General features: G+C 52.8%; 1 protein-coding gene across 2 annotated transcripts; it reads left to right on the top strand.

Annotated features, from left to right (window-relative positions):
- The first annotated feature begins 3,488 nt into the window (after positions 1–3,488).
- Positions 3,489–22,488, top strand: RAPGEFL1 (Rap guanine nucleotide exchange factor like 1). Of its 2 annotated transcripts, none has more exons than XM_058445594.1 (15): positions 3,489–3,907; positions 8,448–8,526; positions 11,028–11,163; positions 11,395–11,492; positions 15,700–15,812; positions 16,042–16,209; positions 17,285–17,382; positions 17,491–17,613; positions 18,171–18,349; positions 18,437–18,527; positions 19,065–19,115; positions 19,457–19,544; positions 19,777–19,841; positions 20,214–20,268; positions 20,514–22,488. In XM_058445594.1, exons 1-15 carry the CDS (start codon positions 3,841–3,843, stop codon positions 20,636–20,638), a joined length of 1,536 nt encoding a protein of 511 aa, XP_058301577.1. In that variant the 5' UTR covers positions 3,489–3,840; the 3' UTR covers positions 20,639–22,488. The 2 variants fall into 2 exon arrangements, with proteins under 2 accessions (XP_058301577.1, XP_032019425.1); XM_032163534.2 differs by lacking the exon at positions 3,489–3,907 and adding an exon at positions 4,206–5,146.
- The last annotated feature ends 5,127 nt before the right edge of the window (positions 22,489–27,615 follow it).

Genomic DNA, 27,615 nt, shown 5'->3' on the forward strand with positions numbered 1-27,615 from the left:
TTTTTTTTTTTTTTTTTTTTTTTTCCTGAGACAGGGTCTTGCCCGTCACCCAGGCTGGAATGCAGTGGCACAATCATAGGTCGCTGCAACTTGGAGCTCCTAGGTTCAAGCAATCCTGCCACAGCTTCCCAAATAGCTGTGACTACAGGCCCACACCACCATGCCCAGCTAATTTTTTTGGTTTGTTTTTAGTAGAGATGAGGTCTCGCTGTGTTACCCAGGCTGATCTGGAATGCCTAGGTTCAAGTGATCCTTCTGCCTTAGCCTCCTAGAGTGCTGGGATTACATGTGCAAGCCACTGCACCCAGCCCCAATGTTCCTTTCTTATAACAAATATTTTGCAACACTAATATCCCAAAGTGAAATGAACAGATAACATAACCTGCCTGGACACGTGATTTCAAAAAAACAAATCAACTGTGGGTCATAATTCAGTTTACCTAGTCCACTTGGCCTTTGATGCTTAGAGGGCAGTTCCTGCCTTTGAAGTGACTTTTTCCTCCAGGTCCTGGGTGGGATGGAAGTTTACTACAGAAGCTATCTCTGGTATGGGAGAGCAATTTTCATATGGAGCTGGCAGCATTTGTTGGGTTTCACAAATCCATACACTGGAGGCATGGATGTCATAGTACATCTTTTTTTTTTTTTGGTCTTGCTCTATTGCCCAGGCTGGAGTGCAATGGCACAATCATGGCCCACTGCAGCTTTGACCACCTGGGCTCAAGCAGTCCACCCACCTCAGCCTCTCGAGTAGCTGAAACCACAAGCATGCACCACCACACCTAGCTAATTTATTTCTGTAGAGACAGGGTCACTGAATTCCTGGGCTCAAGTGATCCCCCTGTCTGGGCTTCCCAAAGTGCTGGGATTACAGGCTTGAGCTGCTGTGCCCAACTATTGTACATCTTATAAAGACAGATGGGACTTCCCCCATATCTTGGTGCTGGTGCCACAGCCAGAGGACTGTGACTTTTCTGACCCCGTCCCTAATTCCTTTTTTTTTTTTTTGGACTGAGTCTTGCTCTGTCGCCCAGGCTGGAGTGCAGTGGCACGATCTCGGCTCACCACAACCTCCACCTTCCGGGTTCAAGCGATTCTCCTGCCTCAGCCTCCCAAGTAGCTGGGATTACAGGCACCCGCCGCCACGCCCGGCTACTTTTTTTCTGTATTTTTAGTAGAGATGGGGTTTCACCATGTTGGCCAGGCTGGTCTCAAATTCCTGGCCTCAGGTGATTGGCTCAGCTCGGCCTCCCAAAGTGCTGGGATTACAGGCATGAGCCACCGTGCTGGGCCCCTAATTCCTCTTTAAATCATGTCAGTTTGCTTCTCTTCCCCACAGTGTGATGGGTGACTGTAGGCCTGATCTCCCAGGGTCATGAAAAAATGCCATCCAGCCTTGGGGGTGGGTTACTGGCAGGAGGTTTGAGTGTTGGATGTTTCCCCTTTACCCTTGCCTCTTGCTTCCCTAGTCCTTCAGTTAGACCCTATTGCTCTCTCTGTTTCCCTGGTAACCACCTCTGCAAGAAGAAGCTCAAGCTCAGCAAAGCCCCCAGGTTCTCTCTATCCTTCCAGCCTGCGTCTGGGTGGGCAGAAAGAAGAGGGTGTGTAAGCAGCAGACAGATAGCCTTAGGTGGCCCTGCCCAGTCCCCTTGTAGAAGCCCATGGGCTGGGCCCTCAAAGCTTTTTCGCCCCCATCTCATAGTTGTTATTCATACCACCCTGCCTTCCTCTTTATTTCTTCCATAAGCGGGTGCAAATGCCTTGCCAACTCTCTTCCCCTTCAGGGTCAGCACACAGGCCTGCTACCTTGTAGGCAACTTGGAGCACCAAAGACTTGGAATTCCAAAGTCAGCTCCCAGCATCTGCAGCCCACTTAGGTTGACTGTCCCTCTAGGGCAGTGATTTTCAATCCTGGCCATTTGTGTCATGTGAGGAGCTTTTTAAAAAAATACCATAAGCCTTCGCTCTGGTTCAGAAATCTGATTTAATTGGTCTGAGATATGGCCTAGGCATCAGTATTTTTTTTTGTTTTCTTTTTTTGAGACAGAGTCTTGCTCATGTTGCCCAGGCTGGAGTGCAGTGGCACGATCTCGGCTCACTGCAGCCTCCACCTCCCGGGTTCAAGCGAATCTCCTGCTTCAGCCTCCTGAGTAGCTGGGATTATAGGCACCAGCCACCATGCCCAGCAAATGTTTGTATTTTTAGTAGAGACAGGGTTTCACTATGTTGGCCAGACTGGTCTCGAACTCCTGACCTCGTGATGCACCCTTCTCGGCCTCCCAAAGTACCGGGATTATAGGCGTGAGCTGTTGCACCTGGCCAGTATTTTTTTTTTTTAATATGGAGTCTCTCACCCAGGCTGGAGTGCAGTGGTATGATAATGGCTCACTGCAACCTTCACCTCCCAGGTTCAAGCAATCCTTCTACCTCAGCCTCCAGAGTAGCTAGGATTACAGGTGTGTGCCACCATGCCCAGCTAATTTTTTTTGTATTTTTAGTAGAAATGGGGTTTCACCATGTTGGTCAGGCTGGTCTTGAACTCATGACCTCAAGTGATCTGCCCGCCTTGGCTTCCCAAAGTGTTGAGATTACAGGCGTGAGCCACCGAGCCCAGCCGGCATCAGTATTTCTGAGAAGCTTCCCTGTGATTCCAGTGTGTAGTCAGGGTGAAAACCACTGCCATTCCAGGAGGACCATGACTTGATGCTGGCTCTCCCCACTAATTCAAAATGTTGAATTTAGTCTCTGTCTGATATCCTTGAGCATTTGGGGGAGTACTGGGGTCCTGTGTCCCAAGCTTCTAGCTTCCAGAAGTCTCTCAGTCTGTTTTATTTTCAACCCCCTACACCCTTCACACTCCCCAATTCGCCCTTCCTAACCAACAATTCCCAAATCCTGCCCAGAGAGAAGGTTACCAAGGCAACTGGCTTAATCTGGTAACTGTGGCATGTGCTAGGAGAGAAGCCCTTCCCTCTTCCTATTCAGTTCATAAAATGCTACCTGGGGAGCTCCAACCCATTCCAGCCACTTTCCCCTTTCAAGCCCGGGGATATTGGAGTGTCCAATAAGGGGAGCACAGGAAGCTGATACTCAGACCTCTAATACAGCTTCTTAGCCAAAATTGTGCACTGTCTTCTTTTTACTGTTTCCAAATCCACAAACAGATGGGTGTGCAAAGCTTTATTTTTGTGAACACATGCTCTAGCACACATGGGAACAGATATGCACATACATTGATACGTATGTCGTACACACCCTGTTCAGTTTTACTACCACTCCCAGCCATTAGCATTCCTGTCTCTGCCTGGTTGGTGCTCGGTAAACAGGGGTGGGGCATTGTCCAGAGAGCCTCAACCCATCCAGAACCTGCTGCCACTCCCACACCTTGTAAGTCTAACCTGGATGTTCTCACACTTAGCATGGCTTTACGCTGCCCCCCCCACCCCCTCCTCCTTCTGGGGCAGCATATCCTTAAGGACAGAATGCTCCTGGTGTGGGCATCAAGAGTAAGGATTACTTGGAGTGCTAATTGGCACCACTTTTCCCACTCCATGGCTATGTACACTTGGGCTCTGTGCTTGATGATAGTTGGCAGTTCTGGGGCTTGTCACCTGTCTCCATGGCCCTACTTCCTTCTGCTGCCAGCTGGGCTCAGGTGCCCTTGTGCTCCTGGTCTCCTCCCCACTGCCTATTATCCCCTCCTCACCCCAGCTAGACCTGCCACAACCTGCTGCTCCTTGCCTGGCTCCTACCTGCCTGCCAGTACCTGCCCACAGACCAGGCCCACACCACCTATTGTGCCCTACCAGAGAGGACAGATGGGCACCGCCTCCAGTGGCAATGCTAATTCACCCAAGAGGCCTTTCCAGCCCTTCTCACAGAAGGAAGATAAACTCCACATATTTCTGTGAGTATGGGAAAGGTGCACACTCTTGGGTTCAGCAATCTGTAGGCCTGACTTGGGTACACAGGTAGGTGAGTGAAGGTGTCCAGGCCACAGACCTGTCCTGACTTTTTGAAATGATGCTGAGGCCCGGTTATCCCTTGAGCCAGGAATCCTTCCCCATTGGTAAATCTCTGCCTTACCTTTGCCCTTAATTTCTTCTGCTCAGAACCCAAGTCCCTTACTGTTTCCCTCGCGGTCAACCCCAGCGCGCGAGTGCGGCGCCGGGGCGGGCCAAGGAAAGGCAGGGGCGGGGACTGGGCGGGGACTGGAGGAGGGGGCGCGGTCTCGGCTCTGCCACCTTCCCCCTCTTCACGGCCAGGAGCGCAGCCGCCGCCGCCGCCGCGTCTTCTCAGCCTTGCGCTCCGCCCGCTGCCTCTGCCGCCGCAGCGCAGAGCCGGGCGCACCGGCCCCGCAGCCTGCCCACTCTTTGGGCCGCGTGCCGGCTGCAGCCGGCATGGGGGGTTGCTGAGAGCGGGCACTCCTTCCCTCTGGCACCTCCCCCGGCTACTGGCCACTGGACTCTGGCCAGCGAGGCTCGGCACCTCTGGCCCCCAGTCCGGCGCCTGGCACGGCCCTCTACTCTGCTCCTCCAGCTCTAAGCATCGTGTCTTCGCCGCCCCCCCCGCCCGCGCCTGGGACACCTGGGTCCCCCGGCTCCCCCTAGCAGAGGGGCGGGGGGGGGCATGAAGCCGCTGGAGAAATTTCTGAAGAAGCAGACGTCGCAGCTGGCGGGCCGAACGGTGGCGGGAGGTTCCGGCGGGGGTCCGGGGAGCTGCGGTGGGCCTGGAGGGGGTGGGGGACCTGGCGGGGGCGGCGGTCCAGCCGGAGGACAGCGGTCATTGCAGCGGCGTCAGAGCGTGTCTCGCCTGCTTCTCCCCGCTTTCCTCCGGGAGCCCCCCGCCGAGCTGGGGCTGGAGCCGCCCCTTGAGGAGGAAGGAGAGCCGGCGGGGGTCGCGGAGGAGCCGGGCAGCGGGGGGCCCTGCTGGCTGCAGCTGGAGGAGGTGCCGGGGCCCGGGCCGCTCGGGGGAGGGGGGCCCCTGCGCTCCCCTTCCTCCTACTCATCTGACGAGCTGTCCCCGGGCGAGCCCTTGACTTCGCCGCCCTGGGCCCCTCTGGGCGCCCCCGAGCGGCCGGAGCATCTTCTGAACCGGGTTCTGGAGCGGCTTGCTGGAGGGGCCACCAGGGACAGCGCCGCCTCAGGTAAGGAGCCGGTGGGCTCGAACACCCAGAGCAGGGGCTGGCCCCGGCTCCTCTTCCTTGCCCTTGGAGCGTGGGGGTGGCGCCGTGCCGGGGCCTGGTTACAGGGTTGAGTGGTCCGCGGAACCCGGCTAGGGGCCTAGCGGAGGTACAGACCCTCCCGCGGAAGAGGAGAGCAGTACCCACCTTCCTCCCTACAGCAGCCTCACCCCGGTCTGGAGAAGCAGCTGAGCCTCTTACTCTCCTTCAACCACCCTTCCTTTCCCCTGGGCATTGGAGCCACTGACTCCCATGGGTCCCTGATGTTGAATACCTCCTCCTGTGGCCCCAAATTAGGGCCTGACACATTAAAATGGAAGCTGCCCAGCGCAGCCATGCCACCCGCCAGAGGTGCTTGAGCCCTGAAAACCCTGGGGTCCCTGACTGTTCAGTGGCCTGCACAGCGCAGGCTAGCCCACCCAGGGAGGCAGTGGCCAGACAGGAACAGGTGCCAAGCTGCCTTTTAGGCATCAGCAAAGGGATGCGTTGTCCTTAGCAGTTTGGTGGCGGGGGATAGTATTCTCCTTGAGGTAGACTCAGAAGGTGTCCGGGAGGGGAGAGGTGGCTTGGCCGGCATCATGACCCTGCAGCATCCAGGGTGTCCAAGCACCTCCAGCTTCCACCCTTCCGTGGCAGGCCTCAGCACACAGCTTTTTTTTTTTTTTTTTTTTTTTTTTTTCTGGAGACGTAGTCTCACTGTCACCCAGGCTGGAGTGCAGTGGCGCGATGTCAGCTCACTGCAACCTCCACCGCCTAGGTTCAAGCGATTCTCCTGTCTCAGCCTCCCGTGTAGCTGGGACTACAGGCGCGTGCCACCACGCCTGGCTAATTTTTGTATTTTTAGTAGAGACGGGGGTTTCACTGTGTTAGCCAGGATGGTCTTGAACTCCTGACCTCGTGATCCACCTGCCTTGGCCTCCCAAAGTGCTGGGATTACAGGTGTGAGCCACCGGCCTGGCTAATTTTTGTAGTTTTAGTAGAGACGGGGTTTCACCAACTTGGCCAGGCTGGTCTTGAACTCCTGACCTCGTGATCTGCGCCCCTGCCCCCACCCCCACCCCCCCTGCCGCCGGCCTCCCAAAGTGCTGGGATTACAGGCGTGAGCCACCGGACCTGGCACACGGCCTCTTTAAAACAATCACCACACCCTGAGAAGCTTATTCACTAAATGATGATACTATTTCACCACTCCCTTTCAGCACCCCTACTAAGGGGCCTTTGAGGAAACCAAGGCCCCAAATGGCTGGTTAGTGCTGAGGTAGAAGACCAAGGGTTCTTTAGGTCTAGCTCTAGGCATTACACTAAGCCCAGGAAGGTCTGAGGTTTGGGAGCCCCGGCTGAGGCCCTAATGCTGAGGGCTTTCACACTTGCTCTCAGCCCTCGGCAGGGAACCCCAACCTAGATGTGTGGAGGGGGGCTCCACTCTCCTAGATCCTTCTCACGACCTGGGTCCTCTCCTTTGGCACAGGCTGTAGTTGCCCTGGGGAGCTGACACTTTTTGGATTTAATTAGAAAAATATCAGACACACACAGCTCTCCTAACCATAACTTCCCTCCTACACCACACACCCTGTGTCTCTATGACACATTCCCTAGGGAGGCTGTACATTGGCCCAGAGCCTGCTTTGGAAAAGACAGATGCCCAACTGTGGCCCCCATATCAGCATCTCCCCCACTCTGCCCCATCTTACTCTTCCTTTGCTCCAGCTTAGGAATCCTGTGAGATAAAGTCTATGAAGGATGTCAGGCCTCTCATTTTCTCACCCCCATCCCTGAAGCTGGGAGTCACAGCTGGGGGCTCTCTGACGCATTGTAAGAACACAGCAGGGTAGCTGGGCAGGGAGGAAAAGGGAGAAGCTGTCTTTCCCCTTTTACAGGGTCCTGGTGCCACACGCTCTGCTCATTCTCCCCTGGGGTAAGACTCCTGAAATGTCACCCATGTTATCTGGCAGCCTGGATCCCCAAAGTAACTAGTTTGGGAAATTCCAAACCAATCCCAGGTGAATGAGAATCAGCTTAACCTGCCACTCTGATGTTCTCCAATAAAACCAATGTTCTCAAGTCATCCTGGTCTCCTCCCAGGGTGTGTGGGAGGAGAGAACTTACAGAAGTTACTCTGAACCTACCAAAGCCTTTCCAGCATCCAAGCAGCCCCCTCTGACCACTAGGTTTTACCCTAACACTCTGCTTGCCTCAGGCATATTGAGAAAAGGACAAAGACTCAGGATTCTGGGTTCTTATTCCAGCTCCAGGCAAGTCCCTCCCAACTCTGGGCCTCAGTTTCACATTTGCGAAATGAAATCCTTGAAGTCAATTACCTCGTGTTGGTTTTCCTCCTCCGCCTTCATGGCTAGAACTGACCACAGGAGATAGTGAATGAAGGGCAGTCAGAAGCCTTGGTTTTGTCCTGGGACAGTGCCTGGGGACCTGGCCCTAACCTGTCCTGGTGAGGACACCTGGCTCCCTCCCTGCACCTTGTCTGTCTGTGTGTGCCAGGTGGCCCTGCCCCACCCCAGGGCTGGCTGCAAGTCAGGGCGACCTTGTACCCGGCTGACTGGCTGAGCCAGGCCCAGACGGGGGTGTGGAGGAGAAAGGGGTGGTGAGAGGAGCCACTCCCCTTCACCATTCCATCATTAACTCTTCTGTCTCTGGGCAACTAAAGGACACAGGATTTCTATTTAAAGGTTCTGGGATCAAAGCGATGGCAGTCTCTCCATCTCCCTTTTAATCAGGCTGGTTCCCACCTGCCTAGTTAGAACTCAAAGCTGTTAGGTGGGGAATGGGGAGGGGAAGAGGGATACACGCGCACACACACACACACATTCACACACACACACACACACACACACACACACACACACACACACACACACTCCCCACTGATGCTAATCTCTGTGTTTGGAAATACTCTTTGTCTGGAGACTCTTCTGTGGGCTACTACTTTTTTCAGGCAGAACTCAAGATTGGTGTGTTATCTGACCAACTTCCCACATACGCTGAAGAGAAGTGCACATGGCCATCAAAGGCACGCCCCCCCCTTCCCTTCAGCTGCCTTGGCAGCTGCCAAACCCACCCCCGCAGCGGCTGCCCAGAACCTTTACACATGTGTGTGTGCGCATGTGCAGAGCATGACAGGGCAGGTGGCTGGGGCTCCAGCCTGGCTAAAGAGAACTTGCCCTCAGGGGCAAGAGAGGGAGGCACTGCATTTCCAGTTTCGTTCTGGAAGTGTCCACCTGACATCTGTGGTGCCCACTGATCTTTACAGATCTCCTGCTGGATGACATTGTCCTTACCCATTCTCTCTTCCTCCCGACGGAGAAATTTCTGCAGGAGCTACACCAGTAATATCCTTTTGTGGAGTTTATAACAGGAGAGGTCAGAAGGGAGCCACTCCCTCCGTCCCACATGCAATCTCAGAGCCTAAACTCTCCCCTAGGAAACATACCTGGGGCCGGGCGCGGTGGCTTACGCCTGTAATCCCAGCACTTTGGGAGGCTGAGGCGGGCAGATCACCTGAGGTCAGGAGATCAAGACCAGCCAGGCCAACATGGTGAAACCCTATCTCTACTAAAAATAGAAAAAATTAGCCAAGCATGGTGCCACGCACCTGTAATCCCAGCTACTTGGGAGGCTGAGGCAGGAGAATCGCTTGAACCCAGGAGGTGAAGGTTGCAGTGAGCCAAGATTGTGTCACTACACTCCAGCCTGAGCGACAGAGTGAGACTCCATCTCAAAAAAATAAGAAAAGAAAACATACCTGGGTTTCAGTCCCAGCTTTTCTACTCACCAGCTGTGTGACTTGGGCAGATTACCTAACCTCATGGGGACTCAGTTTCCTTTTCTGTAAAATGGAGGTAAATAGCACCTGCCCTGCCTATCTATTAGCTGCTATGAAGATCAGTCTGATAGCACATGTGGGAGTGCTTTGGAGGCTGCAGAGCCCTGTACACATGAAAGGTGTTATTTATTTATTTATTTTGAGATGGAGTCTTGCTCTGTCACCCAGGCTGGAGTACAGTGGTGCGACCTCGGTTCACTGCAGCCTCTGCCTCCTGGGTTCAAGCAATTCTCCTGCCTCAGCCTCCCCCGTAGCTGAGGACTACAGGTGCACACCACCACACCTGGCTACTTTTTGTATTTTTTGGTGGAGATGGAGTTTCACCATGTTGCCCAGGCTGGTCTCGAACTCCTGACCTCAAGTGATTCGCCTGCCTTGGCCTCCCAGAGTGCTGGGATTACAGGCGTGAGCCACTGCACCCAGACAAGGTGTTATTATTCTACTAAGGACACCTCTATCCCCACTGAATTATTGCTCTAAAACATCTGGTTACCCAGTGAGTTATGATGGGGTCTGATGTAAACATCAGGCCATGATTGTGCTTCAGTAGGGTCTGCTAGAGAGAAGCCACTGGATGGGCTATTCATAGGGTCTCATGTAAGCATGGGCCTCTCACAGAGTTATTTTAGGACCTAATTGTAAATGTCAGTCCACTGAGTAGAATGTTACAGGCTCCCGGCCAGGCACGGTGGCTCATGCCTTTAATCCCAGCACTTTGGGAGGCTGGCGCGGGTGGATCACTTGAGGGCAGGAGTTCGAGATCAGCCTGGCCAACAAGGTGAAACTCTGTCTCTACTAAAATACAGAAAATTAGCTGGGTTCGGTGGCAGGCACATGTAATCTCAGCTACTTGGGAGCCTGAGGCAGGAGAATCGCTTGAACCCAGGAGGCAGAGGTTGCAGTGAGCTGAGATCATGCCTTTGCATTCCAGCCTGGGCAACAGAGCAAGACTCCCTCTCAAATAAATAAATAAATAAATAAATAAATAAAGTAACAAGCTGTCTTAGAAACATCAGGCCTTCCAGTGAGGTATAGTCAGGTTTGTGGTAAACACCATTGGCGTTTATTAGGCACACTGTGAGCTCCAGGCCCTGGGCTGGTCAGAGGTTGGATGGGTCTGGGCAGGGTATCCTCAAGTGAAAATCTAACCTGTCTAACCTGCAGGAGCTGGATGTGGTCAAGTGGTCGTCGCTACCTACCCTAAGCAAAAGCCTGGGCTGGGGCATGAGGAGGTCTTGGCTCCAGGACCACCGAAACTCCTTTCTCTCTGGCCCCAAATCTAGAGAATATTTGGGGGCAATTTAGCCTCCCATCTTTCTTTTCTTTTCTTTTTTTTTGAGATGGAGTTTTGCTCTTATTGCCCAGGCTGGAGTGCAATGGCGTGACCTTGGCTCACTGCAACCTCCGCCTCCGGGGTTCAAGCGATTCTCTTGCCTCAGCCTCTTGAGTAGCTGGGATTACAGGCGTACGCCACCACTCCCGGCTAATTTTTTGTATTTTTAGTAGAGATGAGGTTTCACCATGTTGACCAGGATAGTCTCAAACTCCTGACCTTAAGTGATCCACCTGCCTCAGCCTTGCAAAGTGCTGGGATTACAGGTGTGAGCCACCGCGCCTGGCCTTTTTTTTTTTTCCTTTTTTTTTTTTTTTTTTTTGAGACAGAGTCATCCTCTGTCGCCCAGCCTGGAGTGCAATGGTGCGACCTTGGCTCACTGCAACCTCTGCCTCCCGGGTTCAAACGATTCTTGTGCCTCAGCCTCCAGAGTAGCTGGGATTACAGGTGCACACCACCATGCCTGTCTAATTTTTGTATTTTTAGTAGAGTCGTGGTTTCACCATGTTGGCTAGACTGGTCTCGAACTCCTGACCTCAGGTGATCCGTCCACCTCAGCCTCCCAAACTGCTGGGATTATAGGCGTGAGCCACTGCGCCCAGCCTAGCCTCCCATCTTTCTTCTCAATTCCTCGGGTCTGCTTGCCTAGGGATTTTTCTTAACTTAAAGGTCAGCTTTGTTCGGGCAGGAGGCATGGAGGGTCCTGAAGGGCTGGGCCGGAAGCAGGCCTGTCTAGCCATGCTTCTCCATTTCTTGGACACCTACCAGGGGCTGCTTCAAGAGGAAGAGGGGGCCGGCCACATCATCAAGGTGGGCCTGGGGGAAGAGAAGGTGGGTAAACAGGCTATTAGCTCTGGAAGGGGGCCCCTGTGAAGGAGCCATACTTCTCATGCTGGGTACCTGGAAGGAAGAGATGCCAGGGGGCCTTAGCTTATATGGCTCTCCTGTGCTGAAAGGTATGGAGACCTTGCCCGGCCCCTGCGGAGAGTAGCCTTTGGAATGAGACCCCTTCCTTCACCTTCTTTGTCCTCCTCTCTCCAGGATCTATACCTGCTAATTATGAAGGACGAGTCCCTTTACCAGGGCCTCCGAGAGGACACTCTGAGGCTGCACCAGCTGGTGGAGACGGTGGAACTAAAGTGAGGGGGAGTGGGGCAGGGGCGGGAACAGGAAAGAGGTCCCCTGCGTTCCTCTGCTACAGGGGCTGCCTCTGGCCTATTGGCTCCAATATAGATTTGCTTGTTTGTTTGTTTTGAGACAGAGTCTCACTTTGTCGCCCAGGCTGGAGAGCAGTGGTGCAATCTCGGCTCACAGCAACCTCCACCTCTTGGGTTCAAGTGATTCTCATGCCTCAGCCTCCTGAGTAGCTGGGATTACAGGGGTGCACCATGCCCAGCTAATTTTTGTACTTTTAGTAGAGATGGGTTCCACCACGTTGGCCAGGCTGGTCTTGAACTCCTGGCCTCAAATGATCTGCCCGCCTCAGCCTCCCAAAGTGCTGGGATTACAGGTGTGAGCCACTGTGTCTGGCTTCCAATATGGTTTTATTTCAGCTCTTTTCTCTCACTGGAGGGTGGCACAAAGCACTGTCTCCAGTCACTTTTTTGTCCATTCTCCCATTCATTTGTCTGATAATCCAGTGGTGTACTGGTAAATATTTAACAACCAGTGCTGCAGGAGAAAGAGCTCTGATTTGTAGCTTTTGCTGATTCCTACAGTGTAAACTCTGTCACCATGGCTGATTTCAAGCTACCAACGTGACAACACTGAAGGAGGAGTTGGGAAGAGACATGCAGCACAGGCTGTTATGTAGTATCTCCACCATACAGTAGATGTAGTAAAAGGTAGTAAAATGGCTGGGCAAGGTGGCTCATGCCTGTAATCCCAGCACTTTGGGAGGCCAAGACGGGTGGAGCACTTAAGGTCAGGAGTTCAAGACCAGCCTGGCCAACCTGGTGAAACCCTGTCTCCACTCCAAAAAAAAAAAAAAAAAAAAAAAACAATATGGCTGTGTGCCGAGGCAGGCAGATCATGAGGTCAGGAGTTTGAGAGTAGCCTGGCCAATATGGTGAAACCCTATCTCTACTAAAAATACAAAAATTAGCTGGGCGTGGTAGTACACGCCTGTAGTCCCAGCTACTTGGGAGGCTGAGGCAGAAGAATTGCTTGAATCCAGGAGGTGGAGGTTGCAGTGAGCTGAGATCATGCCACTGCACTCCAGCCTGGGCGACAGAGTGAAATTCTGTCTCAAAAAAAAAAAAAAAGGAAAAATTAGCTGGGGGTGGTGGTGTGTGCCTGTAGTCCCAGCTACTCAGGAGGCTGAGGCAGGAGAATTGCTTGAACCCAGGAGATGGAGGTTGCAGTGAGCTGGGATCACCTTACTGCACTCCAGCCTGGGTGACAGAGTGACACTCCGTCTCTAAAAAAAAAAAAAAAAGGCCGGGTGCGGTGGCTCACACCTGTAATCCCAGCACTTTGGGAGGCTCAGGCAGGCAGATCATGAGAGGCAGATCATGAGGTCAGGAGTTCGAGACCAGCCTGACCAACATGGCGAAATCCCATCTCTACTTTTGTATTTTGTAAAAATACAAAAATTAGCCAGGCATGGTGGCACATGCCTGTAATCCCAGCTACTCAAGAGGCTGAGGCAGGAGAATGTCTTGAATCCAGGAGGCAGAGGTTGCAGTGAGCCAAGATTGCATCACTGCACTCCAGTCTGGGTGACAGAGTGGACTCCGTCTCAAGAAAAAAAAAAAAAAAAAGAGGTGGGCTGGGTGTGGTGGCTCACGCCTGTAATCCCAGCACTTTGGGAGGCTGAGGCAGGCAGATTACGAGGTCAAGAGATCGAGACTATCCTGGCCAACATGGTGAAACCCTGTCTGTACTAAAAATACAAAAATTAGCTGGGCGTGGTGGTGCACACCTGTAATCCCAGCTACTCGGGAGGCTGAGGCAGGAGAATTGCTTGAACCCAGGAGGTGGAGGTTACAGTGAGCCGAGATTGCGGCACTGCATGCCAGCCTGGCGACAGAGCAAGACTCCGTCTCAAAAAAAAAAAAAAAGTAGTGAAAACAGGAAGGAAACTGCTTTTTTTGTAATAACTTATTTGATTATAAATTTTATGTATTATTTATTAATTTGTATTATTATTTTTTAATAGAGACAGGGTTTCATTATGTTGTCCAGGCTGGGCTGCAGCGATCCTCCCACCTCAGCCTCCCAAAGTGTTGGGGATTCTAGGCGTAAGCCACCACACCTGGCCTGACTATAAGTTTATAAAACATATATATTTATATATGGAGATATATTTGTTTATTTATATTTTAATGGCTCTTTAAAAAACAGTTGGTAAAATTCCCCAGAACTTAACAATATGCTCCTGTGAGCCAGTGTGAACAAGCTTCAGGACACCACTGCATCCATCCATCCATCAATCCATTCTGCCTTTTTAGTTTCTCTCTTCTCTTGTCCCCACAACCACAACCCTTAGGGAGGCCTCAGCTTGTGGTCTAGCATCCTTCTCTCCCTTCTCTGTGCTGACACTAGAGAGATCTTTCATGCTCCTGTTCCAAAGGCATCCCTGCTCCCCATGCTTCCAAGAGAAAGTGAAACATCCCAGCATTCAATATGCTTCCCTTTCTGCCTTCTGCTGTTCCTTCCCATCTCATCTCCTACATCCCCTCCATCCATGACACCTCAACTCCTGCACTCTCCAACTTCCCATGGTCGGTTATATTGTCCACCCCAGAATGCCCTCCTCCCACCCTCTTCTTTTTTTTTGAGGTGGAGCCTGGCTTTGTCGCCCAGGCTGGCGTGCAGTGGCGTGATCTCGGCTCACTGCAAGCTTCGCCTCCCGGGTTCACACCATTCTCCTGCCTCAGCCTCCTGAGTAGCTGGGACTACAGGCGCCTGCCACCACGCCCGGCTAATTTTTTATTTATTTTTTTAGTAGAGACGGGGTTTCACCGTGTTAGCCAGGACGGTCTAGATCTCCTGACCTCGTGATCCGCCCGCCTCGGCCTCCCAAAGTGCTGGGATTACAGGCATGAGCCACCGCACCTGGCCTTTTTTTTTTTTTTTGAGATGGAGTCTTGCTCTGTTGCCAGGCTGGAGTGCAATGGTGTAATCTCGACTCACTGCAACCTACCCCTCCCGGGTTCAAGCGATTCTCCTGCCTCAGCCTTCCGAGTAGCTGGGATTACAGGTGTACGCCACCAAGCCTGGCTAATTTTATTTTATTTTTTTATTTTTATTTTTATTTTTTTTTGAGACGGAGTCTCGCTGTCACCCAGGCTGGAGTTCAGTGGCGAGATCTCGGCTCACTGCAGGCTCCGCCCCCCAGGGTTCACGCCATTCTCCTGCCTCAGCCTCCCGAGTAGCTGGGACTACAGGCACCCGCCACCTTGCCCGGCTAATTTTTTGTATTTTTAGTAGAGACGGGGTTTCACTGTGTTAGCCAGGATGGTCTCGATCTCCTGGCCTCGTGATCCGCCTGCCTCAGCCTCCCAAAGTACTGGGATTACAGGCGTAAGCCACCGCGCCCGGCCCAGCCTGGCTAATTTTTGTATTTTTAGTAGAGACGGGGTTTCACCATGTTGGCCAGGCTGGTCTTGAACTCCTGGCCTCAAGTGATCTGCCCACCTCGGCTTCCCAAAGTGCTGGGATTACAGGCATGAGCCACTGCACCTGGCCTCTGCCTCCTTCTCTTCCTGCTTTCCTCCAAGGCCCAGGTCAAATGCCATCTTCTCAATGAAAACTTCCCAGATCTTCCTTTTAGGAATAGCTTTCTTCTTCCCCCACACCAGCATAACTCTCCTGATACCTTTGTAATATTATCAACACCTCCTGCCTGGTATTAGAAGTAGCTGTATGCCTGTCTATCTCCTTCCCAGACTGTGAAGTTCTTTTCAGCAAAATTCAGCAAACAGCTGCTGACTTACCACCTACCATGTGCCAAGCAGCGTGCTAGGCCCTGGAGGATGAAAAAATATTCAGTAAGAACCAAATCCCAGTCCTTGAGAGCTCTCAATCTCATAGAAGAGATAAGAGGTGAACATAAACATTATCCCAATGTTCTATAGTAGTTGAGACAAGAAAGTGACCTTCCTGATGGGTAGGGTGGACCAGAGAAGAATTCATGGGAGAGGTGGCATTTGATTAGGGTTACTTGGATAATTATCCCATACTACTCATTGTCCTCTCTTCTGACCCCCTTAACCACCTTCTGAAACTGGTGCTGGTGCATCCTTGACCCAATTCTGATATTCTTGCTTGATGTTGCCTGCTTGGTGTTGGTTGTCCATATGCCTGGCAGGGCGTGCTGATGCCCAGCTGTGTCCATGCCAGGATTCCAGAGGAGAACCAGCCACCCAGCAAGCAGGTGAAGCCACTCTTCCGCCACTTCCGCCGGATAGACTCCTGTCTGCAGACCCGGGTGGCCTTCCGGGGCTCTGATGAGAGTGAGTGTGGGCATTAGGAGGGGCAGGGTGTCCTGAGTGGCTCAGGGGGACATGTCTCTGGGTCTTGAGCACCCTCAGTGGCATCTCTCTGGGTGGTAGAACCAGCCCCTTTCACAGGACCTTCTTCAGAGGCCAGCCTCTGGTGGGGAACAGAGGCACCCTGGAGGAGACTGTGCCAGCTGCTGCCACTCTGCCCTCTGTTGAAAGCCATTTTCCTGTTTCCGTCCAGTCTTCTGCCGTGTATACATGCCTGACCACTCTTATGTGACCATACGCAGCCGCCTTTCAGCATCTGTGCAGGACATTCTGGGCTCTGTGACGGAGAAACTTCAATATTCAGAGGAGCCCGCGGGGCGTGAGGATTCCCTCATCCTGGTAGCTGTGGCCTCCTCGGGAGGTGAGGGTCAGGAAGAACTGGGCTGATGCTCCGAGAGGAGAAACTCACAAGCTCAGGGCCCTGGGGGAGGGGTAGAGACTGAATTCTAGACCCTTGCTACTCAAAGTATGGTCCCGGGACAAGCCTCATGTGCATCGCCTGGGAACTTGTTAGGATGCAGCATCTTGCTGGGTGCAGTGGTGCAAACCTGCAGTCCCAGCTACTCAGGAGGCTGAGGCAGGAGGATTGCTTGAGCCCAGGAATCCAAGGTAGTACATTATGATTGCACCTGTGAATAGGCACTGCGCTGTATCCTGGGCAACATAACAAGACTGTGTCTCTAAAAGAGATGCAGCATCTGAGACCCCACCCCAGACCTGCTGGTCTTGTTCAAATCAGCATTTGAACAAGACCCCCCAGGGGACTCCTATGCTTACTAAAGTTTGGGAGGCACTAGCTGGGCATGGTGGTGTGCACCTGTAATCCCAGCTACTTGGGAGGCTGAGGCAGGAGAATCACTTGAACTGTGGAGGCAGAGGTTGCAGTGAGCCGAGATCACAGCACTGAGCTCCAGTCTGGGCAACAAGAGCGAAACTCCGTCTCAAAAAAAAAAAAAAAAAAAAAAAAAAAAAAGTTTGGGAGGCACTAGTCTAGGACTCAGGTTCTGATCTGGGTGCTGCCCCTCACTCACCTATGGATTGTATTCTGATCCTTTAACCTCCCTGTGTATGTAAGGATGCCACATTTCTCAGGCTAAAGACACAGGATGAGTGGGAAGGCAGAAAGCCAGCAATGTCGCTGAAGCTTTGTTTTCCTCTACAAAAGGAAAAAATTTCAGCTTTCCCAGTGTCACAAGGACAACAGAGTAAGAGAAAAGCTGTGAAAGAAAGGGAGTACAAAAAAGTTATAGATACAAAAGAAATCATCATTTGACAAATTCCAGATAAATATGGCATAAACTGGTGATAATATGAGTTCCATTAGTCTAGAATGTGTCAGTGTGGGGTGAGGAGTTTTTGGATAGGACAGTGCCAGTGTGGGGTGTGTGAGGGTGCAGGCGGCAGGGGCTGAGGATGAGCAGCTCTTTCTCCTGCAGAGAAGGTCCTTCTTCAGCCCACTGAGGACTGTGTTTTCACCACACTGGGCATCAACAGCCACCTGTTTGCCTGTACTCGGGACAGCTATGAGGCTCTGGTAAGAACTTCCCAAGGCCTTGACTGGAATGGAGGGCTGAGGGGGGCTGTGAGCAATCCCTCACCCTGCCACCAGGAGCCCAGCCCCTATGCCCCTGCCTGCCACCAGGTGCCCCTCCCCGAGGAGATCCAGGTCTCCCCTGGAGACACAGAGATCCACCGAGTGGAGCCTGAGGACGTTGCCAACCACCTAACTGCCTTCCACTGGGAGCTGTTCCGATGTGTGCACGAGGTGGGGACCGAGGCTGGCGCTATGCTGGGGGGCTGGAGGGAGAATTGTGCCACTGGGAGGCGGTGTTCGCAGCACAACGTCCTGGTTCCAAGGCTCACTTGCAGCAAGCCCTTGGGCAACACATGGCCGTAACCTCTCTTTGTTCCCCCATCTGAAAAAAATCGCAAAGAGAGAGACCCCAGAGCAGAGTGGCTCAGGGCCCAAGTGCTATTTACATAGAACCTGACCCAGGATTTGTATTTTTAAAATATTCACTATTAAAGAAATAAAATAAAGCAGAGACAATAATGCCTAGCAGATGGTTGTCCTGAGGATGTCAGCCGTGAGCGAATGCCTGGCACCTAGTAAGTGCTCAGTAGCTGGTGAAATATTATTAATGCTGGTTGTTTTCTTTTTCCGCATCTTTGCCGCCTCCTATCCTTTCTATTTTTCTATTTTCCACCCCTTCCGCCCCCGCCCTCCTGCCTTCGCTCCTCATCGCCTTGCACTGCCATCTTCCCACCCACTCCCCTCACTCCCCCGGCGCCCTGGCCGCCCCTCCGCTGCCGTGGGTGCAGCTGGAGTTCGTGGACTACGTGTTCCACGGGGAGCGCGGCCGCCGGGAGACGGCCAACTTGGAGCTGCTGTTGCAGCGCTGCAGCGAGGTCACGCACTGGGTGGCCACAGAAGTGCTGCTCTGCGAGGCCCCGGGCAAGCGCGCGCAGCTGCTCAAGAAGTTCATCAAGATCGCAGCCCTGTGAGTGCGGCCGTCGGCGGGATGGGGGGCCCGAGGCCCGAGGCCCGCGCCGCCGCCCGCCCCTGACCCCGCCTCCCACCCCCGCAGCTGCAAGCAGAACCAGGACCTGCTGTCTTTCTATGCCGTGGTCATGGGGCTGGACAACGCAGCTGTCAGCCGCCTTCGACTCACCTGGGAGGTGATGAGACCCCTCCCGTTCCTACCTGGGATCTGGGCATCCCGGACTCCCCGAAGTGTGTCCTCCCGGGACGGCCGCCGGCCTGGAGGGAGTCTTTGTGCCAGTTGGAGGGAAGCGCCCTCTTCTGGCATACGCAACCCCAGGGCGCACAGCTTGGCTAATGGACCGTCTTTGTGCAAATTAGTGAAAAGCCAGGAACCCGCCTGAGTCGCGGCAGGCAGCCCTTGGCCAGGTCAGGTCGCAGACTTGGCTGTGGGAGTTGGGCTGATTTTCATCCACACTCAGTGGGGGCATCTTTGTACAAAGCACCTGCATAAGAGAGACCTGGCCTTCCCCAGAATAATGAATTCCTCTGGGCTGTTTCAATCCCCTAGACTTCGCCAAGGCCTGACTTCATTTCCCCACCCACCAGCTTCCCAGCCCGCTTCAAGCCATGCAGGCCCTTTTGCCCTCCAACAGGGAGAATTAATCCGAGGCTCCCATGTAACCCAAGGAGCTCCACTCTGATATCCCTTCTCCTTGCTTCAAACTCTGCAGAAGCTGCCAGGGAAATTCAAGAACTTGTTCCGCAAATTTGAGAACCTGACGGTGAGTGGGTTTGGCTCTTTCTTCTGCTCTTGGACTTAGAGCCCAGAAACCCTCTGTTCCCATAAACCCCCTTCCTCAAGCTTTTCTTTCAAGGTGTTTAGTGTGTGGGACCCCCACCCTCCTTACCATGCTGGAGGGGGAGGGTGGAAGGATTGTGCCCCTGTTTTTCTTGAAGGAAAGTGGGAGTAGTCAGGCCCCTCCCCACCACACAATTAGAAAGCCCCCAGCACTCCTATCTGATCAGGAATGTATACAGGGCAGGGGGTGAGGGAGGAAGCTGAGGACATCTTTGGGATACATTGGCCAGTCTGTCCCTTGATCTCTCTCCTGTGGAATACTAGGACCCCTGCAGGAACCACAAAAGCTACCGAGAAGTCATCTCCAAAATGAAGCCCCCAGTGATTCCCTTCGTGCCTCTGATCCTCAAAGGTGAGAGAGTTACTCCCAAGCTGTGCCGCTTCCACCCATGTTTCCCTTCTCCTATACCCCACTTCTGACTTCCAGCCCCCTCTTGACTCAGCCCTGAGTACCCACCTGGAGAGGAGCCCCCCACCCCAGATGGAGTGGGCTCTGGAGAAGAGCGGGGTCCTCGGGTACAGTGGCCCCTTTGGACCTCCTCTCTTATCCTTTCCTCACATTGGATTCTCTCCACATCTCCTAGACCTGACTTTCCTGCACGAAGGGAGTAAGACCCTTGTAGATGGTTTGGTGAACATTGAGAAGCTGGTGAGTGAGTGGCACTGCAAACCCCTAGTCCCACAAGTGGGGGGCTTGCATCCTCTCCCTCTCTCATCACCTCCCAAAAATAGCAGCCTTCCTCCAAGTGCCCAGCTTGCCTAACAGACTCTTGACTGTCTCCCTGGTGGCATCACTGTGGCAACCCACCCACAGGTGGCAGAGCTGACAGGCAGCTTGGGGGCAACTCCACCTCCCCCTCACATGGCACTCTGTTACACCCACTCCTTTGGTCCCTCAGAGACCCTCCAGAATTGGAGACTGGAGGGAGTAAAGCAGAGTTGGAGAATGGCGGAGGGGGAGCATAAGAGGGGGAGACTCTTTCTGTGCCCCTTTCAGGGCTCATTCCTTGTCATCTCCCAGCATTCAGTGGCCGAAAAAGTGAGGACAATCCGCAAATACCGGAGCCGGCCCCTTTGTGAGTACCCAGGGTACTGAGAGCAGTACAGGTAGAGCTTTGACGAACGGGAGGGTTCAGGGGAGAACTCCCTGTCCAGATGTGCAAAACCATACACTTGCTAGTTCCCCATTCTCTCCTTGCCTCTGCAGAGGCCTTCCTGCCCAACATCTGTCTCAGTCCACAGCCTGATCCTCTGCCCGGTGTGTGTGTAGAGGAAGAAGGGAGGCTGGGAACCTCACTGCCTCTCCCTCTTTACCCACTAGGCCTGGACATGGAGGCATCCCCCCATCACCTGCAGACCAAGGCCTACGTGCGCCAGTTTCAGGTCATCGACAACCAGAACCTCCTCTTCGAGCTCTCCTACAAGCTGGAGGCGAACAGTCAGTGAGAGTGGTGGCTCCAGTCAGACCCGCCAGATCCTTGGGCACCTGGCACTCAAGCACTTTGCACGATGTCTCAACCAACATCTGACATCTTTCCCGTGGAGCAACTTCCTGCCCCACAGGAAAGAGGTCGATGGATTTACCCCTGGACCCATAAGTCTGTTCATCCTGCTGAAGTCCTCTCCCCATTGCTCCTTCAAGCCAAAACTACACTTTGCTGGTTCCTGTCCCCTCTGAGAAAGGAGGCAGAAAGCTCCTTCCTCTATCCCCTCCCATTGAGATCTGTTCTGGGGATCTTCCAACTTCCTCTTCCAGCAGGAAAGAATGCTGCTCACCCTTCTGTCTTGCAGAGTGGGATTGTGGGAGAGATTGGCAGCCTTCTTCTCCACCACCTGTCCAGCGTCTTCCTGGTCAGGGCTGGGACCCCCAGGAATATTATGTTGCCGTGTGTGTGTGTGTGTGTGTGTGTGTGTGTGTGTGTGTGTGTGTGTGTCTCCTTTTAGGGAGCAGGAGTGCATCTGGTAATTGAGGGTGGATGTTGTGTGTGCTGGGGAAGGGTCCTTCTGTTTGGTGCTACCCTTGTCTACTCTGCCCCTGGATGGTGTGGAGTGCTTTCTCCACCCCCACACTCCCTGCTCAGCTCCTCGTGCTGCCCTGCATGCCCAGGCTTGTGAGCCAAGCTGCTTTTCAGGGCAGGGAGTAGCAGCAGGTGGGAGGGGTTACCCATCAGCCCTTGCAAGTCCCCCACTCAGGCCTCTGGAAGGTCCAGGGATGGGCTCTGATGAGAGGGTAAAAGATGCTCAGGGAAACACAGGCCTCAGCTGCCTAGAGGACCCTCCCCCTGCCTTGCAGTGGGCTGGGGTAGAGCAGTATCAGGAGCTAGTGTTGTCTGCTGCCCACACTCCTGCTTTTTGGGATCTCTAACTGCTAAGGAGGGAGTTGACATCCCCCTTCTGGCTCATGTGTCTGACACCAACAACATGGTCTCTGTCCCTCTCTCTTTGACTCTCCCTTTGTCCTCCCCATAGAGCTGGGGTGGGGTGGATCCCTATACCTGGGGCAGGCAGCCCCAAAGTAGGGGAGGGGGATGGCAGAGACTGTAAAGGCATCACTGGACTCTGGCAAGGCCTTTTATTACCTTTGCTCCCCTCCCTCTCCCGTCACCAGCCTCAAGGCCTGAGGGGTGCAGGGGCTCCTGGCAGCTACTGGGTGAGGTTTCCTGGCACAGCCTCACCCTTCTTTTTGGCACCACCTCTTTCCCTTTTGAAGAGGCAGCAACAGCAGTAGCAAAAGCAGCTGCTGCTCCTGCTGTGAGGGTGTATATATTTTTTACCCAAAGCTCTGGAATTGTACATTTATTTTTTAAAACTCAAAGAGGGAAAGAGCCTTGTATCATATGTGAACATTGTATCATAGGTAATGTTGTACAGACCCTTTTATACAGTGATCTGTCTTGTTCCTGCAGCAAAAATCCTCTATGGACATAGGCAGGCGCTGTGTCCCATGCCCTCTTGCCCTGACAGTGTCCCATGGGCCCGCTCCTGCTCCCTGCCCCCTCCCTGCTACTGCTGATGCGCTCTCCTCTCCCTGCAGCCCCTGGCTTCCCAGCCTTCCTCCTGACCCCTTCCAACAGCCTTGGAACTCCAGCTGCCACCACCCTCTGGGTCGAACACTGGGACTCACTGGCCCAGTCTTGGCTGCTGCTCACCCCTAGCCTTGATGCCTGCCCAGGGACCCCCAGCTCCCTCCCGTTGCCTTGCAGCTTTAACAGAGTGAACCATGTGTATTGTACAGGCGCGGTTGTCATTGCAGAAACCGCTGGGTGGAGAAGAAGCCGATAAAGTCTATGAATCAACCTGCCTGCTGTTCTTCATTCTGTTTTCTTTGAGGCTGTGGAAGGGCTGAGGAAGGGGAGAGCGGATGGCCGCCCAGTGCTGTCAGGAGCAGGGCTGTTCTGGAGTGACTTTGAAAATGTGGGTGGCGGGGTACAGTGGCTCATGCTTGTAATCCCAGCACTTTGGGAGGCCGAGGCGGGCAGATCACCTGAGGGCCGGAGTTCGAGACCAGCCTGGCCAACATGGTGAAACCCTGTCTCTACTAAAAATACAAAAATTAGCCAGGTGTGGTGGTGCACGCCTGTAATCCCAGCTACTTGGGAGGCTGAGTCAGGAGAGTAGTTTGAACTCAGGAGGCGGAGGTTGCAAGGAGCAATGGCTCTCCAGCCTGGGCAACAGGGCAAGACTCTGCCAAAAAAAAAAAAAAAAAAGTAAGAAAATGTGGGTGAGAGGAAAAGATGCCAACCTCACAAGACATGTCACATAATGCCTGGAACTCAGAAGAGGGGATATTTTAGTTCATACATGTTCCAGGTGGCATAAATATAGATCACATTTAATTCTAATGCTAAGGTAGAAGATTGAGGCAGAGCAGTCCCAGAATAATGACTAGTGAGGGCACTGGTCCCCTAAACCAGGTCTGTCCCCTGCAGACAGCATGCACTGTTCACACAACCAATATTTACCAGTCCTACTAAGATTTTTTTTTTTTTTTCTGAGACGGAGTCTTGCTCTGTCACCCAGGCTAGAGTGCAGTTGCGCCATCTCTGCTCACTGCAAGCTCCGCCTCCCGGGTTCATGCCATTCTTCTGCCTCAGCCTCCCAAGTAGCTGGGACTACAGGTGCCCACCAGCACGCAGGGCTAATTTTTTAAAATATATTTTTAGTAGAGATGGGGTTTCACTGTGTTAGCCAGGATGGTCTTGATCTCCTGACCTTGTGATCCGCCTGCCTCGGCCTCCCAAAGTGCTGGGATTACAGGCTTGAGCAACCGTGCCCGGCCTGCACCTATAGGGTGCAGAGAGCCTAGCATTAGGCTCAAATGATAGCCTGAGTTCCAGGAGACATCATATACTCAAACAGCTATACCTGGGCCCTTGATCTTCCCCATTCACATCTGTTTCTGCCTCAGTCTTCTGCATCTCAGAAAAATGATCCTCTCATCCACCCAGGTTTTCTCGCTCTGTTGCCCAAGCTGGAGTGCAGTGGTGCAATCTTGGCTCACTGCAACCTCCGCCTCCCAGGTTCAAGTGATCCTCCTGCCTCAGCCTCCTGAGTAGCTGGGATTACAGGCAGAGGCCACCACACCCGGCTAATTTTTGTATTTTTAGTAGAGATGGGGTTTCACCATGTTGGCCAGGCTGGTCTCAAACTCCTGACCTCAAGTGATCCACCCACCTCGGTCTCCCAAAGTGCTGGGATTACAGCTGTGAGCCACTACCCAGCCACCTACCCAAGTTTTCAAGGCAAAAATATAGGACTCACCATTGGTGCCTCTTTCTCCCACCCTTCATCTCAGCCAGTCCCATCAGCTACAATTCCAGAGCATTTTCTGAGTGATCCACTTCTGTATGACTCCCCTATGACCATACTAGTCCAAACCACCTTCATATCTTCCCTGCATGACTACTCCAGCCTCCTACCTGGTCTGTCAGCTTCCTCTCTCTGATCCACCCCTACCTACCACCAGTTTGATTTCCACATGGCAGCCAGAGTGTTCTTTCAAAAACACCAATCACGCTGGGCATGGTGGCTCAAGCCAATAATCCTAGCACTTTGGGAGGCTGCGGCAGGAGGATCGCTTGAGCCCAGGAGTTCAAGACCAGCTTGGGCAACATAGTGAGACCCTGTCGCTACAAAAAAATAAAAAATTAATGAGGCTGCAGTGAGCTGTGATAGCACCACTGCACTATAGCCTGAGCAACAGAGTGAGACCCTGTTTCAAAAAAAAAAAAAAGGAGAGCAAGGGAAGGAGGGAGGGAGGGACAGAGGGAGGGAGAGACAGAGGGAGGGAGGGAGAAGGAAGGAAGGAAGGAAAAAAAAAAAAAAACCCAGTGTCTTTCAACACATGAATGGACAAAAACATTGGGGCATATTCTTATGGTGGAATACTATATAGCAAGAAAAAAGAACAAACTATTAATACCTGCATGAATGAATCTCACAGACTTAATGTTGAATAAAGGAAGCCAGACACAGGCTGGGTGTGTTGGCTCACACCTCTAATCCCAGCACTTTGGGGGCCTGAAGTAGGAGTGAGAGGTGAAGCTGGCTGGGCTTCTGGGTCAGGTGGGGACTTGGAGAACTTTTCTGTCTAGCTAAAGGATTGTAAATGCACCAATCAGTGCTCTGTGTCTAGCTAATCAGGTAAGGGACTTGGAGAATTTTTCTGTCTAGCTAAAGGATTGTAAAAGCACCAATCAGCGCTCTGTGTCTAGCTAAAGGTTTGTAAATGCAGCAATCAGGGCTCTGTGTCTAACTAAAGGTTTGTAGGCCGGGCGCGGTGGCTCACGCTTGTAATCCCAGCACTTTGGGAGGCTGAGGCGGGCGGATCACGAGGTCAGGAGATCGAGACCATGGTGAAACCCCGTCTCTACTAAAAATACAAAAAATTAGCTGGGCGTGGTGGCGGGCGCCTGTAGTCCCAGCTACTCGGAGAGGCTGAGGCAGGAGAATGGCGTGAACCCGGGAGGCGGAGCTTGCAGTGAGCCGAGATCGCGCCACCGCACTCCAGCCTGGGTGAAAGCGCGAGACTCCGTCTCAAAAAAAAAAAAAAGAAAAAAAAAAAAAAAAAAGGTTTGTAAATGCAGCAATCAGCACTCTGTAAAAACGGACCAATCAGCACTCTGTAAAACGGACCAATTAGCGTTCTGTAAAATGGACCAATCAGCTCTCTGTAAAATGGACCAATCAGCAGGATGTGGGTGGGGCCAGGCCACCCGAGCCAGCAGCGGCAACCCACTCGGGTCCCCTTCCACACTGTGAAAGCTTTGTTCTTTTGCGCTTTGCAATAAATCTTGCTGCTGCTCACTCTTTTGGTCCGCACTATGTGAGCTGTAACACTTACCTCGAAGGTCTGCAGCTTCACTCTTGAAGCCAGGGAGACTACCAACCCACTGGGAGGAACAAACAACTCCAGACGCGCCACCTGTAAGAGCTGTAATACTCACTGCTGAAAGTCTGCGGCTTCATTCCTGAAGTCAGCGAGAGGAGGAACCCACCAGAAGGAAGAAACTGGACACATCTGAACACCTGAAGGAACAAACTCCGGACACACTATCTTTAAGAACTAACACTCACCGTGAGGGTCCGTGACATCATTCTTGAAGCTTCATTCTTGAAGTCAGCAAGACCAAGAACCCACCCGAAGGAACCAGGTCTGGACACAGGAGGATCTCTTAAGCCCAGGAGTTCAAGACCAGCCTGGCCAACATAGTGAGACCCCCATCTCTACAAAAAATAAAAAATGTAGCTGGGCATGGTGTCTCGTGCCTGTAATCCCAGCACTTTGAGAGGTTGAGGCAGGAGAATCCCTTGTGTCTAGGAGTTTGAGACCAGCTCAAGCAACATAGGGAGACCTTGTCTCTACAAAAAAATAAAAAATAGGCCAGGTGCGGTGGCTCATGCCTGTAATCCCAGCACTTTGGGAGGCCGAGGTGGGTGGATCACCTGAGGTCGGGAGTTTGAGACCAGCCTGACCAGCATGGAGAAGCTGTCTCCACTAAAAATACAAAATTAGCCGGGCGTGGTAGCACATGCCTGTAATCCCAGCTACTCGGGAGACTGAGGCAGGAGAATCGCTTGAACCTGGGAGGCAGAGGTTGTGGTGAGCTGAGATCGCGCCATTGCACTCTAGCCTGGGTAACAAGAGCAAAACTCCATCTCAAAAAAAAAAAAAAAGGCTGGGCAGGGTGGCTCACGCCTGTAATCCCAACACTTTGGGAGGCTGAGACCTGTGGATCACGAGGTCAGGAGTGCAAGACCAGCCTGGCCAAGATGGTGAAACCCCATCTCTACTAAAAAATACGTAAGTTAGGTGGGCATGGTGGCAGGCACCTATGTAATCCCAGCTACTCGGGAGGCTGAAGCAGAGGATTGCTTGAACCCGGGAGGCAGAGGTTGCAATGAGCCGAGATCGTGCCACTGCACTCCAGCCTGGACGACAGAGTGAGACTCCGTCTCAAAAAAAAAAAAAGCCATGTATGGTGGTGTATTCCTGTAGTCCCAGCTACTTGGTAGGCTGGAGTGGGAGAATTGCTTGAGCCTGGGAGCTCAAGGCTGCAGTGAGCAGAGATCACGCCACTGTATTCCAGCATGGGCAAAAGAGGGAGACCCTGTCTCAAAAAAAAAAAAAAAAAAAAAGCCAAGCATAGTGGTGCATGTGTGTAGTCCCAGCTACTCAGGAGGCTGAGGTGGGAGGATTGCTTAAGCCCAGGAGTTCAAGGCTGCAGAGAGCTATGATTGCACCACTGTACTCCAGCCTGGGTGACAGAGTGAGACTCCTTCTCTTAAAAAAAAAAAAAAGAAAAAGAAAAAAAGGCCGGGCACGGTGGCTCACGCCTGTAATCCCAGCACTTTGGGAGGCCGAGGCGGGAGAATCACGAGGTCAGGAGATCGAGACCATCCTGCCTAACACGGTGAAACCCCATCTCTACTAAAAATACAAAAAAATTAGCCGGGCCTGGTGGTGGGCGCCTGTAGTCCCAGCTACTCGGGAGGCTGAAGCAGGAGAATGGCGTGAACCCGGAGGCGGAGCTTGCAGTGAGCCGAGATCGTGCCACTGCACTCCAGCCTAGGCGACAGAGCAAGACTCCGTCTCAAAAAAAAAAAGAAAAAAAGAAGTAAAAATAGTGCCTACTCAATAGGGTAGGGGAAAGTATTGACCGTGAAGGGGCATGAAGAAGCCCTGTGGGGTGATAGAAATGTTCCATATCGGCCGGGCGCGGTGGCTCTTGCCTGTAATCCCAGCACTCTGGGAGGCCGAGGTGGGCAGATTGCCTGAGCTTGGGAATTCAAAACTAGCCTGGGCAACATGGCGAAACCTCATCTCTATTAAAAATACAAAAATTAGCTGGGCGTGGTGGTGCATGCCTGTAATCCCAGCTGCTCGGAGGGCTGAGGCAGGAGAATCACTTGAACCCGGGAGG

The sequence above is a fragment of the Hylobates moloch genome, unplaced genomic scaffold (genome assembly GCF_009828535.3).
Source record: "Hylobates moloch isolate HMO894 unplaced genomic scaffold, HMol_V3 SCAFFOLD_10, whole genome shotgun sequence".
Lineage (NCBI taxonomy): Eukaryota > Metazoa > Chordata > Mammalia > Primates > Hylobatidae > Hylobates > Hylobates moloch.

Coding starts and splice junctions, on each gene's coding strand:
- RAPGEFL1 (XM_032163534.2), top strand. CDS start 4,630: ATGAAGCCGCTGGAGAAATTTCTGAAGAAGCAGACGTCGCAGCTGGCG. Junction 15,813..16,041: donor CTTCCGGGGCTCTGATGAGA/GTGAGTGTGGGC, acceptor GTTTCCGTCCAG/TCTTCTGCCGTGTATACATG. Junction 19,545..19,776: donor CGTGCCTCTGATCCTCAAAG/GTGAGAGAGTTA, acceptor CACATCTCCTAG/ACCTGACTTTCCTGCACGAA.